General features: G+C 39.2%; 1 protein-coding gene across 3 annotated transcripts in view; it reads right to left on the bottom strand.

The window, feature by feature from the left end:
• The window catches only part of LOC109910432 (MDM2 binding protein), a 66,723-nt gene that overhangs the window by 3,035 nt on the left and 51,653 nt on the right, over positions 1-12,035 (bottom strand). For 2 of the 3 annotated variants that reach the window (XM_048595521.1, XM_048595520.1), the window contains exons 18-21: positions 11,261-11,530; positions 7,439-7,670; positions 6,293-6,406; positions 974-1,039 (exon numbers count right to left, since the gene is read on the bottom strand). In XM_048595521.1, the coding sequence (XP_048451478.1) occupies positions 974-1,039; positions 6,293-6,406; positions 7,439-7,670; positions 11,261-11,530 (682 nt within the window). Of the gene's footprint in view, positions 1-973; positions 1,040-6,292; positions 6,407-7,079; positions 7,285-7,438; positions 7,671-11,260; positions 11,531-12,035 lie in introns of those variants that run through there. The other variant, XR_007261896.1, reaches the window with a different exon arrangement.

Here is a 12,035-nt window from a genome sequence, read left to right as displayed (position 1 = left end):
CTATCCCTCTTCTATCCGCCTCCCACTCTCTCCCTATTTATTTCAAAACCCCCTTCCCCTCCCCCTTTTCTGATGAAGGGTCTAGGCCCGAAACGTCAGCCTCTCTGCTCCTATGATGCTGCTTGGCCTGCTGTGTTCATCCAGCCCTGCACCTTGTTGTCTCGGATTCTCCAGCATCTGCAGTTCCTACTATCTCTCACAGTTCTAGTGTATCTGACTTGCACTATATATCCCAAACCTTCATTCAAGGACTATATCATCTTTAAAGCAATTTTTGGCTTTTATTTATCTCCGCATCCCCAACTTGAAATGATGTGTGAAATGCCAAGCAGCAAAGCTATTTCATTATATACTCAAACAGCACCGGTTATCTGCGTATTAATTTCAATTTGTGAACAGTTTTAATAAACAGTGCTAATTCAAGAAATTTCAAATTACTTTTATCACGTTTGTGGTACAGGCTTGATGCAAAGTGGCAAGTGAGTTCTATCCATAAGACAGACAGTAGCAAATCACCACAGCTCCTGCCAACAGCAACTAACAAACCTTCAGCCTCTACTACATAGGAGGAGGGCACGTGGATGCATGGGAACTGCACCAACTGCAAGTTCCTCTTCAAACTCACATTCTGTTCTGACTTAGAATATATTGCTGCTCCTTCCTGAATCAAAATCCTGGAACACCCTTCCTAGCAGCATTGTGGGTGCACCTGCACCACATGGACTGCAGGAGTTCAAGGCAGCTCACCAGCACTTTGTCAAGACCAATTAGGGATGACAACAAATGTTAGCCTAGACAGTAACACCCATATCCCATGAATAAATTCAAAGAAAAATGAAAATGAAAGCGGAGATTATGATGTTACTTCTTGCAAAGACATGTGTGACCGTTACAATCACGCAGGATGAACCTAACCAAAACATGAGACAATAAGACAGTTAATTGAAACCTCTTCACAAAGAATTATGCTCACCTGTCGCACATTATTGTTTGCAGTCTTTTTCATTTCTTCATGTAGTCCACGTGACGTTTTTAAATCCTACATTTAAAAGTCAGTTGGGAAGTAAGAGTCATGTAAAGTTTTAAAAAATGACATTATATTACATTGAAAATGGGGCCCAGACCACAGTCATTCAACTAGGATCTTATCAAATGATACAGCAGGCTTGATGAGCAAGTGGCTCACTCCTTCACCTAACTTGCATGTTCATATCATCTGTTGCAATATTTTCAGATATAATAGCATTCTAGATTTTAATAGGTACAGTTTTTCAACAAAGTTTTTGTATTTATAATCAAAATTAATGCAAAAAAACAAAAATTCTTCACAACTAGATGATGATATAGGAAAGACTCATTGTACTCATTCCTACTGCTGTTCGGCTGTGTGCCTTCATTGTGCCCACAAAACTAAAATCCAGGACCTACTTCTCAAATTTTCTTCTCAACCATAAATTATTAAAAAAAAACATTAAATACACCTTCACTAGATGGCCCTCTTTACAAATCATTTAATAGGCAGAAAGACAAGAAAAACTTCACAAAGAAGACTTTTTTTATAAAAAGCAGAATTCTAAATGCCTTTAACTGTTTCAAGGTGGTTAATCTTAAATCAAGTTGATTTAGCATCAAGGTCAATTACTGAACCCTTCATTCTTGGCCAGTAATTAGTTAAAACCCCATCTTAAACATTGACTAAATTAACCTACTGCCTTCCACTCTCCCCAGTGCAAACAGGATTTTATTTTATTGGCAAGCATACCAATATGTCTATCCAGCAGCTCGCTGCCTCCATCAATTCCTTGCCAAGTTACCAGATTTCTTCAGGGGTCACCTTTTTCATTTGAATGAGAAATGTAGTTCAATGGGTGTATGATCAATGTTAGAACACATACATAATCGGAAAGTATCTAGCTGATGTGGGGGAGAGCAAAAAAAAAAATCACATTGAAATAATGCATTAAGAATTTTAAATTAGAAAAGAATTAAAAGCAAATTCAAAAGCATTTATTTTATAATGTGGGATCCACAGCTTCAAACAGCTGAAGCAGACTTCATTAATTCTTTGCTTGAGAAAGAGGAATGCCAAAAGGTGTTTCCTGGGAGTTTAGAGTGCTGGAAAAGATTCAATGGCAAGCTGCTAAATTGATAGCTAATTCAAAAATATTCTTATCAATACAGACTCACAAAGCTGGAGAAAGTAGTCTTCCAAGGATATTAATTGAGATATTTAATGCAATGAAAAGATTACATTCAGTCCAAGTAGACAGGGTAGTTAATTATAGGCTGATGATGACCTTGGGACACAAGTATGTCACAAAATCTGAAATCATAATAGATGGTAGGAAACACTCTGCACAGAGATTTGTTTATCTTTGTGGTGAAATGCTGTCACAGATAGTGTAGTCTAGATTTGGTGCAGGCATTGAGAAGGAATTTGAATAAATACCTGCGAATAGCAAATATATCCACAAATAGAAAGTAGGTGGATCATTGGGAACGACATTATACAGTCATCGTGGCCTTCAAGAACTTACTCAATTGTCTTCAGAGTCAGAAGAATTTCCCAGAGCAAAAGGTCTTTTGCTGTCTTCCAGGAGATTGCGTGGGTGCATAGAATGGAAGAAGAATGGGGAAATTGTGTGCAGATGCTAACTTACGACAAGATATGGCAGGTTTCATAGATCATCTATCATTTTCCGTTTTTTGCATATATATGTAAGGGAAGGGAGAGGAACACTAGCATTAATCTATGTGGATCACTTGGAGCAATGCAATAACACAACTGACTGGTCTTTTTGTTGAAAATTCTATTACAGAAATCAGAAGTACCGTGTTTGAAGAATAATTATATGGCGCTGTAAGTATAGTTCCATTATGGAAGAGAAAATGTATAATTCCATGGAACAGCTACAAATACAGGGACTTTGGATCTATAAATCAGAGCCACAATCTTATAAGTCCAAACTCTAACCCAAGTTCCTTGTGAAGGTGACCAGGAACTGGGAGAACAGGATCATGGATTTACCCATATATTTGGCTGTACCGCACATTCTGGTTCTGTCTATCTGGCAGCATTAATAGTCAGTTCTTTCCTTTAACTTTTAACAAAATGGAATCTGCCAGTGGTGCGCAATGAGAAAGTGGTGATAATGTAATATTCTTAGTACAGCGGGCCAACTATCACAGTTTAAGAGCTTCTTAAATAGATAGAGAAACCAAGGAAAAGGAAAGCTCAAACAGTATCGAGGTGAAGAGACAGGAAGATTGCAAACAAGAATAATTGAGAAGATGACGACTTTTAAAGATCAACTTAAAAACCGAGTTATACAAAAGGGCCCTATAAGACCATTACATTAGCCAGCTGAATGTTTTCTGATTCTGGAAGTGTTCCACAACCCAATATACATACAAAGCTCTGCACTTTTCTCACCAAGGAGAAAAGTGAGAAAAAGTGAGTTTGTAGTTAGAAAAAGATGATAGAGGGACTTGTTGGATGGATAACTTGGTACATTAAACTATAAATTTAAATTATGTTAGCATTAGGATTATATGTTTAAGTTGTATGCTTAGGTCTCTCTGTACGATGTAACTGGAACAGAAACATCTTGAACAATAAAAGTCTACAGCAATAAGTCATTACCAGAACCAAAAACAAAATGTAAAGGACACAAAGACCAAGCTTTTAAAGTTACTGAAAAACTGACTCTTGTAGAGTGTTAAAATCAGGCCCACGGAACTTAGTCATATGGATAAAAATGAAATGACTTCTCTGCACAATTATAAGTTCCCAGCCCATCTCAGCTGATATCAGTTTTGGGATCACTAGTAGCAGCAATTCAACTTCTCTGGCCCCTAATCACTGATCTATCAACAGCCAAACAAAGGAAAATTCAGTACAAGAGAAATAAAAGCCCCCCTTGTTGCCACACACCATTCTGATTTTGAATTATTTCGACTTCCTGTGCTGTCATTAGTCAAAATCTAAAACTCCTTTTCTAACAGCATAGAGGATGTATCTGCATCACATGGACTTTACAGATTCAAGAACATGGCTCGCCATCACATTTGCAAAAGCATTTTGTAGTGGGCAATAAATGCTGACCTCGCCCAAGAAAAAATAAATTATTTAAGAAATACTTAAATTTTCTGGAATTGGAGCGACTGCCTACCACCACCAGAGTGGCTTGAAAGTTGACCATTTATTACATATCCAGATCCAAGGGTAATACTTGCTGTTGATCTATTATGAAGAGCATCAACAGAGAAAACAATGCTGCAATTTCCTACTTTATCTTAAAAAGAATTCATTACTGCCTACAATTTCAGGGAGGATTATCTACCTCTTTGAATTACATACTTTTTAACTAACGTTAATATTTTAATTTGATAGTGTCACTGAGAAACACTGGTATCTAAAATTAGATAGTGGTTTTCAGCACCTGTCAGAGGGAATTTGAATACACATTATTTACAACACCCTGCATGAAACAGTAATTGCTCTTTTCACAGGTAATGATTGGATTTGTGAAGACTTAAATCATTACATCACACATATTGTATTAAGAAATATTATTCTTAGGATACTATCAGTATGATTACCACGGTCATCACAACTGAAGTAAAGCTGTAAATGTTAATTTTAACTTTGAAAAGAAAGCTTCTAAACACAAAGAATAAATGGTTAAAGATGAGAATTTTCAGATTTTTAAAAAAAAGTCCTCTGTTGAAGCTGGTCCTCTGGCTGACCAATTCATTGACACTGTAATCAAGCTAGCTGTGAAGGCCATCAGACTTTGCCAGCCCATTCTCCAAACTCTTACACTCATCAATTCTTCAATTCAAATCTTTCTTTACACAAGTTTCACCATCTCTGCTTTAGTCTTCTACAAGATTTTTTTTTTAAAGCTGACATCTATTTTCAGGATATCAATTTTTGGTCATAAGACATATAGATTCCATCAAATAAAATCATGGATGGGACTTAAAAATCTACATTTGTCCACATGACTTGTCAATGGCAATCTGAAAATTGCAGATTACTTCAAAAAGAAAACAACCACTCAACGCTCAGCCTAGGACTAAATGTACCCATACCATTAAAAAATACATTCACTCATTATTTTGAAATTATACATGTCCAATTTGGTTTCACTATCTACCTCTATGACTTCTCTTTCAATACTGAAAATTTTCTTAATATTTTTAGTTGCTCATGATGAAAGAGACTCCACAAAATACACAGCTTTGACCATCGTGAGCATATGACTAACAAATACGGACACTGGCGGTAAGACAACCACCACATTTCGTAAGTCTGAATGAAACCAAAACAAGAAGTCCCCAGTGAACATTCAGATTTGTAAGACTCAAAGAAAAACTTAATGGCAATATTGGGCTGAAATTTGCAGTTTTCTGGCAGTGAGGGAGGTGGAATGGAAAGGAGTGGTCTGCTTGCACCTCCAACCTTGACATCCCAGCATGACGCATCAAATGTCAAACTACTAAACAGCAGCTGCCTGGCAGGAAAGTGTCCAATTAATAGCGTCAAGGGGTCTCTCAGTGACCAATGGGTAGCCTAGGCCAGGATGTTAGGCTGGAGAGGGAATTATGCTCTGAACAAGAATCTGGTTACTGCCATTAATTTAAAGGTCCAATTTTCAACCACTTTTTTTTTAAAATGGCAGCCTCCAAAGATTAAACAAACAAAGTAACATAGAAGTGATATCACATTCACCATCTGACTTTGCCACTTCATGCAACCATAGCACTTTTGGAAGGTCTTTCCTTCCAGTCTTCTGTTGCTTCCTCAAGCATACTGTAACGTGCTCCCAAATATTTCTCATTCCACATGTGGGAAATGGAGTTGGCAGCAAAAGAAATGCACACAATTGTATTTTTAACGAGATCAATAGGTTGTTAATTGGTTATTTTGAAATGGCAATTGGACATCTGACATCAAAGACTAGCATAATGACTTTGAATTGCTGACCTGACATCATCACACCATATTTTGCATATGATGGGGGTGGCCTACCCAATTTGGAGCCATAAAATGCAGGCCATTTCATCTAATAAAAGGAACAGAGAAACAAAGTGTAGGCTTGATCACTGCATAATGGAGGTGGAAGTTAAGGTACTTCAAAATAACAAGGAAAACCAATTCAAACTGAACAGGTTTCTCTGAAGAGCTAATGTTCCTTAAAATAGAGATCAACAGCTTTTAAACACATTGCAACAATACAATCATTTTGGTGGCCTAAAGTGCCAGACTAAAGAAAAAGAAACTTACCTTCAGGTAAAGCATGGATATTTTAAACAAACGTTGACTGCATGATAGAAAAGAGTTATGCTTCTTTGAAATTCCATTATTCTCAAGTACTTTTGCCACAACTTCTTTCAGCATCTAAAAAGGAGAAAAAAACCAGAGTGAAAACTAACATGAAGAAACACTTTTCTGCTCAGGTCCTGTTCTTAAATAGTTCAGGAAATATGTTTTCTTATAGATCAATTCCAAAATATGCTTTCTATCTCTGAACCATGACTTCATGTACCTCTGTTACACTGCACTAGTGCAGTAACACAATTTAGAATGGTCAACTAACATCTATATGAAAGTAGAAACTCCAAGTTTCAAAGAAGATTCTTGTTGGACTTGAAACGTTAACTCATTCTCTCCCCATAGATAGTGCCAAGTCTGCTCTAGCACTTTTTTATTCCTTTGGGAAGAGGTACTTTCAAAAAATCTGACATTATGACAAAATCTCAGCACCACATCTGCAGAGATCATTGAGCAGATGCTACCTGTTAGGCAGCATACATCATCTAGAACACCTCCATAAGTGCCTTTCTACTTCTGAGCATATCAGCTCAAAGAATTCCAACTGATATAAATAATGGTTCTGAGGGCAAAAAAGAATGAGAGCAACTGGAACAACGCCATGTGCAGAATAAATGTCAGTAAGGGAAAGGAGTGTCATCTAAACAAGCAGTGAATTGTTCATAAATTTACATTAACTATCACAATTGATGCATCAGACCCATGACTTGAATTGGAAAATCGGCACACAAGTCCTCACCTTCTCTTGACTACACAAACGAAACCCCAGTTTTGAACTGAAAGCACAGAGGAACAGAAAGAGGGGGAAGTTCAAGTATAGCCAAGCTCCATCCTACTTAAATAGAAATGTTATGTCCCACATATGTTTGTCTTTCACTTGTACGAGAGGAAAATTAGGCACAAAGACAGAAATTGCTGGAAAACCTCAGCAGGTCTGGCAGCATCTGTGAAGAAAAAAATCAGAGTTAATGTTTCGGTCCAGTGAACCTTCTTTAGAACATTGTGAAAATTAGTCACACTGCGTTAAGTACATTGTTATTCTTAGCTTGCTACACAAGAACTTTCTTATATGATAAAATAACTTGATGCTTTCCTTACCCTTTTATGCTTCTGAGATCGTGATTCTTTTTTCACATTTTCATGACTAGCCTTTGTTGCCATTCTCTGAATACGGCTGTTTGGCTCCTTACTGGAAGATGAAACAGCTGCATGCCTTTGAGAGTGATCCCGCAAGCCAGCTATTAAATGAGTTCCATTATTTCCAGCCCCCTGTGATGTTTGTAGTGAATACTGGGAATTGAGGGATTCTGTGCTTTTGGATTTGCTAAGTCTGGGCGAGACAAGGAAATGAAGATTAGTTTTCAATAACATATCTGACCTACTACAACTTCAAAGAAAACTAACCAAGAATCTTATTTAAAATCCTGCTGTTTCTTTTTCTTTTTTGCTGCTTTTCATTGCGTAGCTCTTTCAGCAATTATATGACAAACCAGTGTTACAGAGTCATAGAGCATGGAAACAGATGCTTTGGTCTAACTCGTCCGTGTCGATCAAATAGCCTACATTAATCCAATCCCATTTGGTAGCATTTGGCCCATATCCCTCTAAACCCTTCCTATTCATGTACTCATCCAGATGCCTTTTAAATGTTATTATTGTACCAGCCTCCACCACTTCCTCTGGCAGCTCATTCCATACACGCACCACCCTTTGTGTGAAAACGTTGCCCCTTTTAAATCTTTTCCCTCTTACCCTAAACCTTTGCCTTCTAGTTTTGGACTCCCCTACACTGGGGAAAAGACTTCGGTTATTTACCCTATCCGTGTCTCTTATGATTTTAAAAGTCTCTGTAAGATCTCTCAGCCTGCAATGCACCAGCGAAAATAGTCCCAGCCTATTCACCTTCTCCCTATCGTTTAAACAAACCAACCCTGGCAACATCCCTGTAAATCTTTTCTGAACCCTTTCAAGTTTCACAACATCCTTCCTATAGCAGGGAGACCAGAACTGGGCACAGTATTCCAAAACTAGCCTGACCAATGTCCTATACAGCCACAACATCACCTCCCAGCTCCCATACTCAATGGTCTGACCAATAAAGGTAGGTGTACCAAACACCTTCTTTACTATGACAACAAGGTGCAGAGCTGGATGAACACAGCAGGCCAAGCAGCATCACAGGAGCAGAAAGGCTGACGTTTCGGGCCTATACCCTTCATCAGAAATGGGGGAGGGGAAGCGGGTTCTGAAATAAATAGGGAGAGAGTGGGAGGCGGATAGAAGGAGAGGATAGGTGGAGAGGAAACAAACAGGTCGAAGAGGCGGGGATGGAGCCAGTAAAGGTGAGTGTAGGTGGGGAGTTAGGGAGGGGATAGGTCAGTCCAGGGAGGATGGACAGGTCAAGGGGGCGGGATGAGGTTAGTAGGTAGGAGATGGGGGTGCGGCTTGAGGTGGGAGGAGGGGATAGGTGGGAGGAAGAACAGGTTAGGGAGGTGGGGACGAGCTGGATTGGTTTTGGGATGCAGTAGGGGGAGGGGAGATTTTGAAGCTTGTGAAATCCACATTGATACCATTGGGCTGCAGGGTTCCCAAGCGGAATATGAATTGCTGTTCCTGCAACCATCGGGTGGCATCGTTGTGGCACTGCAGGAGGCCCAGGATGGACATGTCGTCTGAGGAATGGGAGGGGGAGTTGAAATGGTTCGCGACTGGGAGGTGCAGTTGTTTATTGCGAACCGCATCCCAAAAGCAGTCCTGCTCGTCCCCGCCTCCCTAACCTGTTCTCCCTCCCACCTATCCCCTCCTCCCACCTCAAGCCGCACCCCCATCTCCTACCTACTAACCTCATCCTGCCCCCTTGACCTGTCCGTCCTCCCTGGACTGACCTATCCCCTCCCTAACTCCCCACCTACACTCACCTTTACTGGCTCCATCGCCGCCTCTTCGACCTGTTTGTTTCCTCTCCACCTATCCTCTCCTCTATCTATCTTCTATCCGCCTCCCACTCTCTCCCTATTTATTTCAGAACCCGCTTCCCCTCCCCCATTTCTGATGAAGGGTCTAGGCCCGAAATGTCAGCCTTTCTGCTCCTGTGATGCTGCTTGGCCTGCTGTGTTCATCCAGCTCTGCACCTTGTTGTCTCAGATTCTCCAGCATCTGCAGTTCCTACTATCTCACCTTCTTTACTATCCTGTCTACCTGTGACTCCAATTTCAAGAAACTATCCAAAATGGTGGACGGGAGAAAATTGTGGCTTTAAGAGCTGCTCCTTTCTTTGAGGTTGTTTTTCAGTGTTTTCAAACAATTACTTGAACATAATAATAAAAACAAAAGAAATGCAAACACTATCAAATGAAACAAAAGTTCTGGAATGATGAAGCAGTAGGTTATTACCTGTATCAAAAAGGTTAGATTATTCCAGATATTAAGAATCTCACTTGCTTTACTCTTGTGCTTTTTTGAATTTGTTAGATTAATACCGTTTCTCACAACTTACAGGATCATTTAACAGGCTACAAAGAGTTTCCATCTGGGCTGCTTTAAAGTCACAAACGTAATTTCAAGTTGGAGGATGATTCAGCATTTTTTCATCACTAACAAGTCCTACACTCATTTCTGATTAATTATCAGAAGATGCAATGTAGAACGCTTTGCTAGGAGGCTCTCAACTTGCTACACAAATGCTGAATTAACCCCAGTCCTTCATCAGCTCAAGAGCTGTATCAGCATTTGTCAAATGCGCAGTTACAGTAGGAAACAAATAAAATGCAGAACTTGAACCTTAAACAAATTTTAAACCATGCATTAGCAATGGGAATCAAATCCAGAGACAGGAGGACTAAACCAATAAAGTAACAAAATGAAACTGATATTGGCAATAGACAACACAATGGCTTGCAGGATATGTGCTAAGTAATACAACAGGGTTCAACAACTGATACAAAAAGAGGCATGTTATTAAAGATTTTCAAATTGCACTCATCAGGACAAACACAAGAATGCTAAATTTCAAATATTACAATTTGTACTGCAGGAGAAAAGGGTACTGTGTGGTTGGCAAGTGGACTGAGTGTGGCAGAGGCAAAACAATTCAGCAATGTTCTAAATTTCACTGTCATTGTGGTGCCAGGTATGTTTACCACACGCCCCAGTGATTGAGACATTCATCTGCCATTTGATATAGTTTTGCAATTGGGCAGCACTTCCTCAACAATCGTGAGTGCACCAATGGCTGCACTAATAACTAAATTTAGATAAATCAGTCAAGCTTGTAATGTGGCTCATTTAGACTTACTAGAAGCAGCATAGACAGAATGTGTTCCTATTTTAGTGTAATCAAAAGGAATATGTTCAAACCTTGCACTTTTAAAAAAAAAAAAAATAGGCTGAGCTTGGCTACCTATAGTTCCCTGTTGTTTTCTCCATGATTGGCAAGTGGACTCTGGCTGTCAATCAGCAGCCTTTTACCCTGCAATATAAACTCTTAGAAATCTTCTGAGAATTGGTATTCTTGGACTGGCTTTGGCAATATGCCTCTCTTTTCAGAAATATTCCAGTTATCTGATACCAAGTCAATACTGGTAAAAAAGAAGGGAGTGAAAATGACTGAGGGAAACAGACATGCAAACAAATGATTACAAATTAACAGCTATGAGGCTTCACTATGGTCATTTGCAAGCACAGGCTGTTAAACGTCACAAAATACTGCAAATCTGAAACAAATGTACAAAACTGCTAGAAGCATTCAACAAATGAGACTGGATCTGTCAAAAAAAAAGTGAGCATGTAAGTTTCAGACACAACTTCTAGTTGAGTGAAGGCAGACTATATCTCAATGTCAATATTCTTCCATTCAGTACGGGTGCAGGCTGACTTACTAAGTCCTTGCAGCAAGTTATGTTATTTCCGTTTGAAAGTTACCTTTTGCTCAGATGGAAACTCTCCACCTTTCTTGATGTACGCTTTTGTCCAATCCCACCAGTATTTTTCTGATCATTCTGTAAAGCTTCACCATCTGGCACACTTCCAGGTTCTGAAAGGACTGCAGGAGACGACAGTGGGCTTAATCCATAAACAACTGGACACTGCTCTCTTGAACAGGTTGTGTTAGTTTCATAGCGGATAAGGCGAGACTGAAGCTTCCCAAATCGAATATCTTTTTCGAGTGCTCTGCTGTTGTCTAGGCAATACCTGTAATATTTCATACAGTTTCTATTATGGACACAAAATAATCAATTTGGTGGGTAAGCCGTGTTTGTACAATATAATCACATTGGTGCTCTCGCCCAAAAACTGGGCAGATATGATGTTTTATCCTTGGAACATCATCTACCATGAAAGTACACACTAGTCTCAAATACTGGAGATTAGACATCTAGGCTACGAACAGATACTTTTCGGATTTGTATCTTTCAGGATTCCAAGAAGTATATGTAAACGTTGAAGAACAATGTCATTACCAGTAGCCAGAGAACAAGGAGATGATTTAAATCAAGCTGCTTGACACAGAAGGCAATGGATTTGAGAAGGTTTGTCATGACAGGCAACAGATGGACAACTTCAGCAGAATTGAGTGGTGGCTGGATAGCTTTTTGAAGGACAAAATGATTTAGGGGTGTAAATGAACCATAAAGAAAACAATGTTAAGTTATTTTGGAAGAGGCTACAGCATTCATCTTTTCTGGTCTCTCACATT

The sequence above is a fragment of the Rhincodon typus genome, chromosome 4, assembly GCF_021869965.1.
Source record: "Rhincodon typus isolate 14 chromosome 4, sRhiTyp1.1, whole genome shotgun sequence".
Classification (NCBI taxonomy): domain Eukaryota; kingdom Metazoa; phylum Chordata; class Chondrichthyes; order Orectolobiformes; family Rhincodontidae; genus Rhincodon; species Rhincodon typus.
This window is presented reverse-complemented; position numbering and strand designations above follow the sequence as displayed.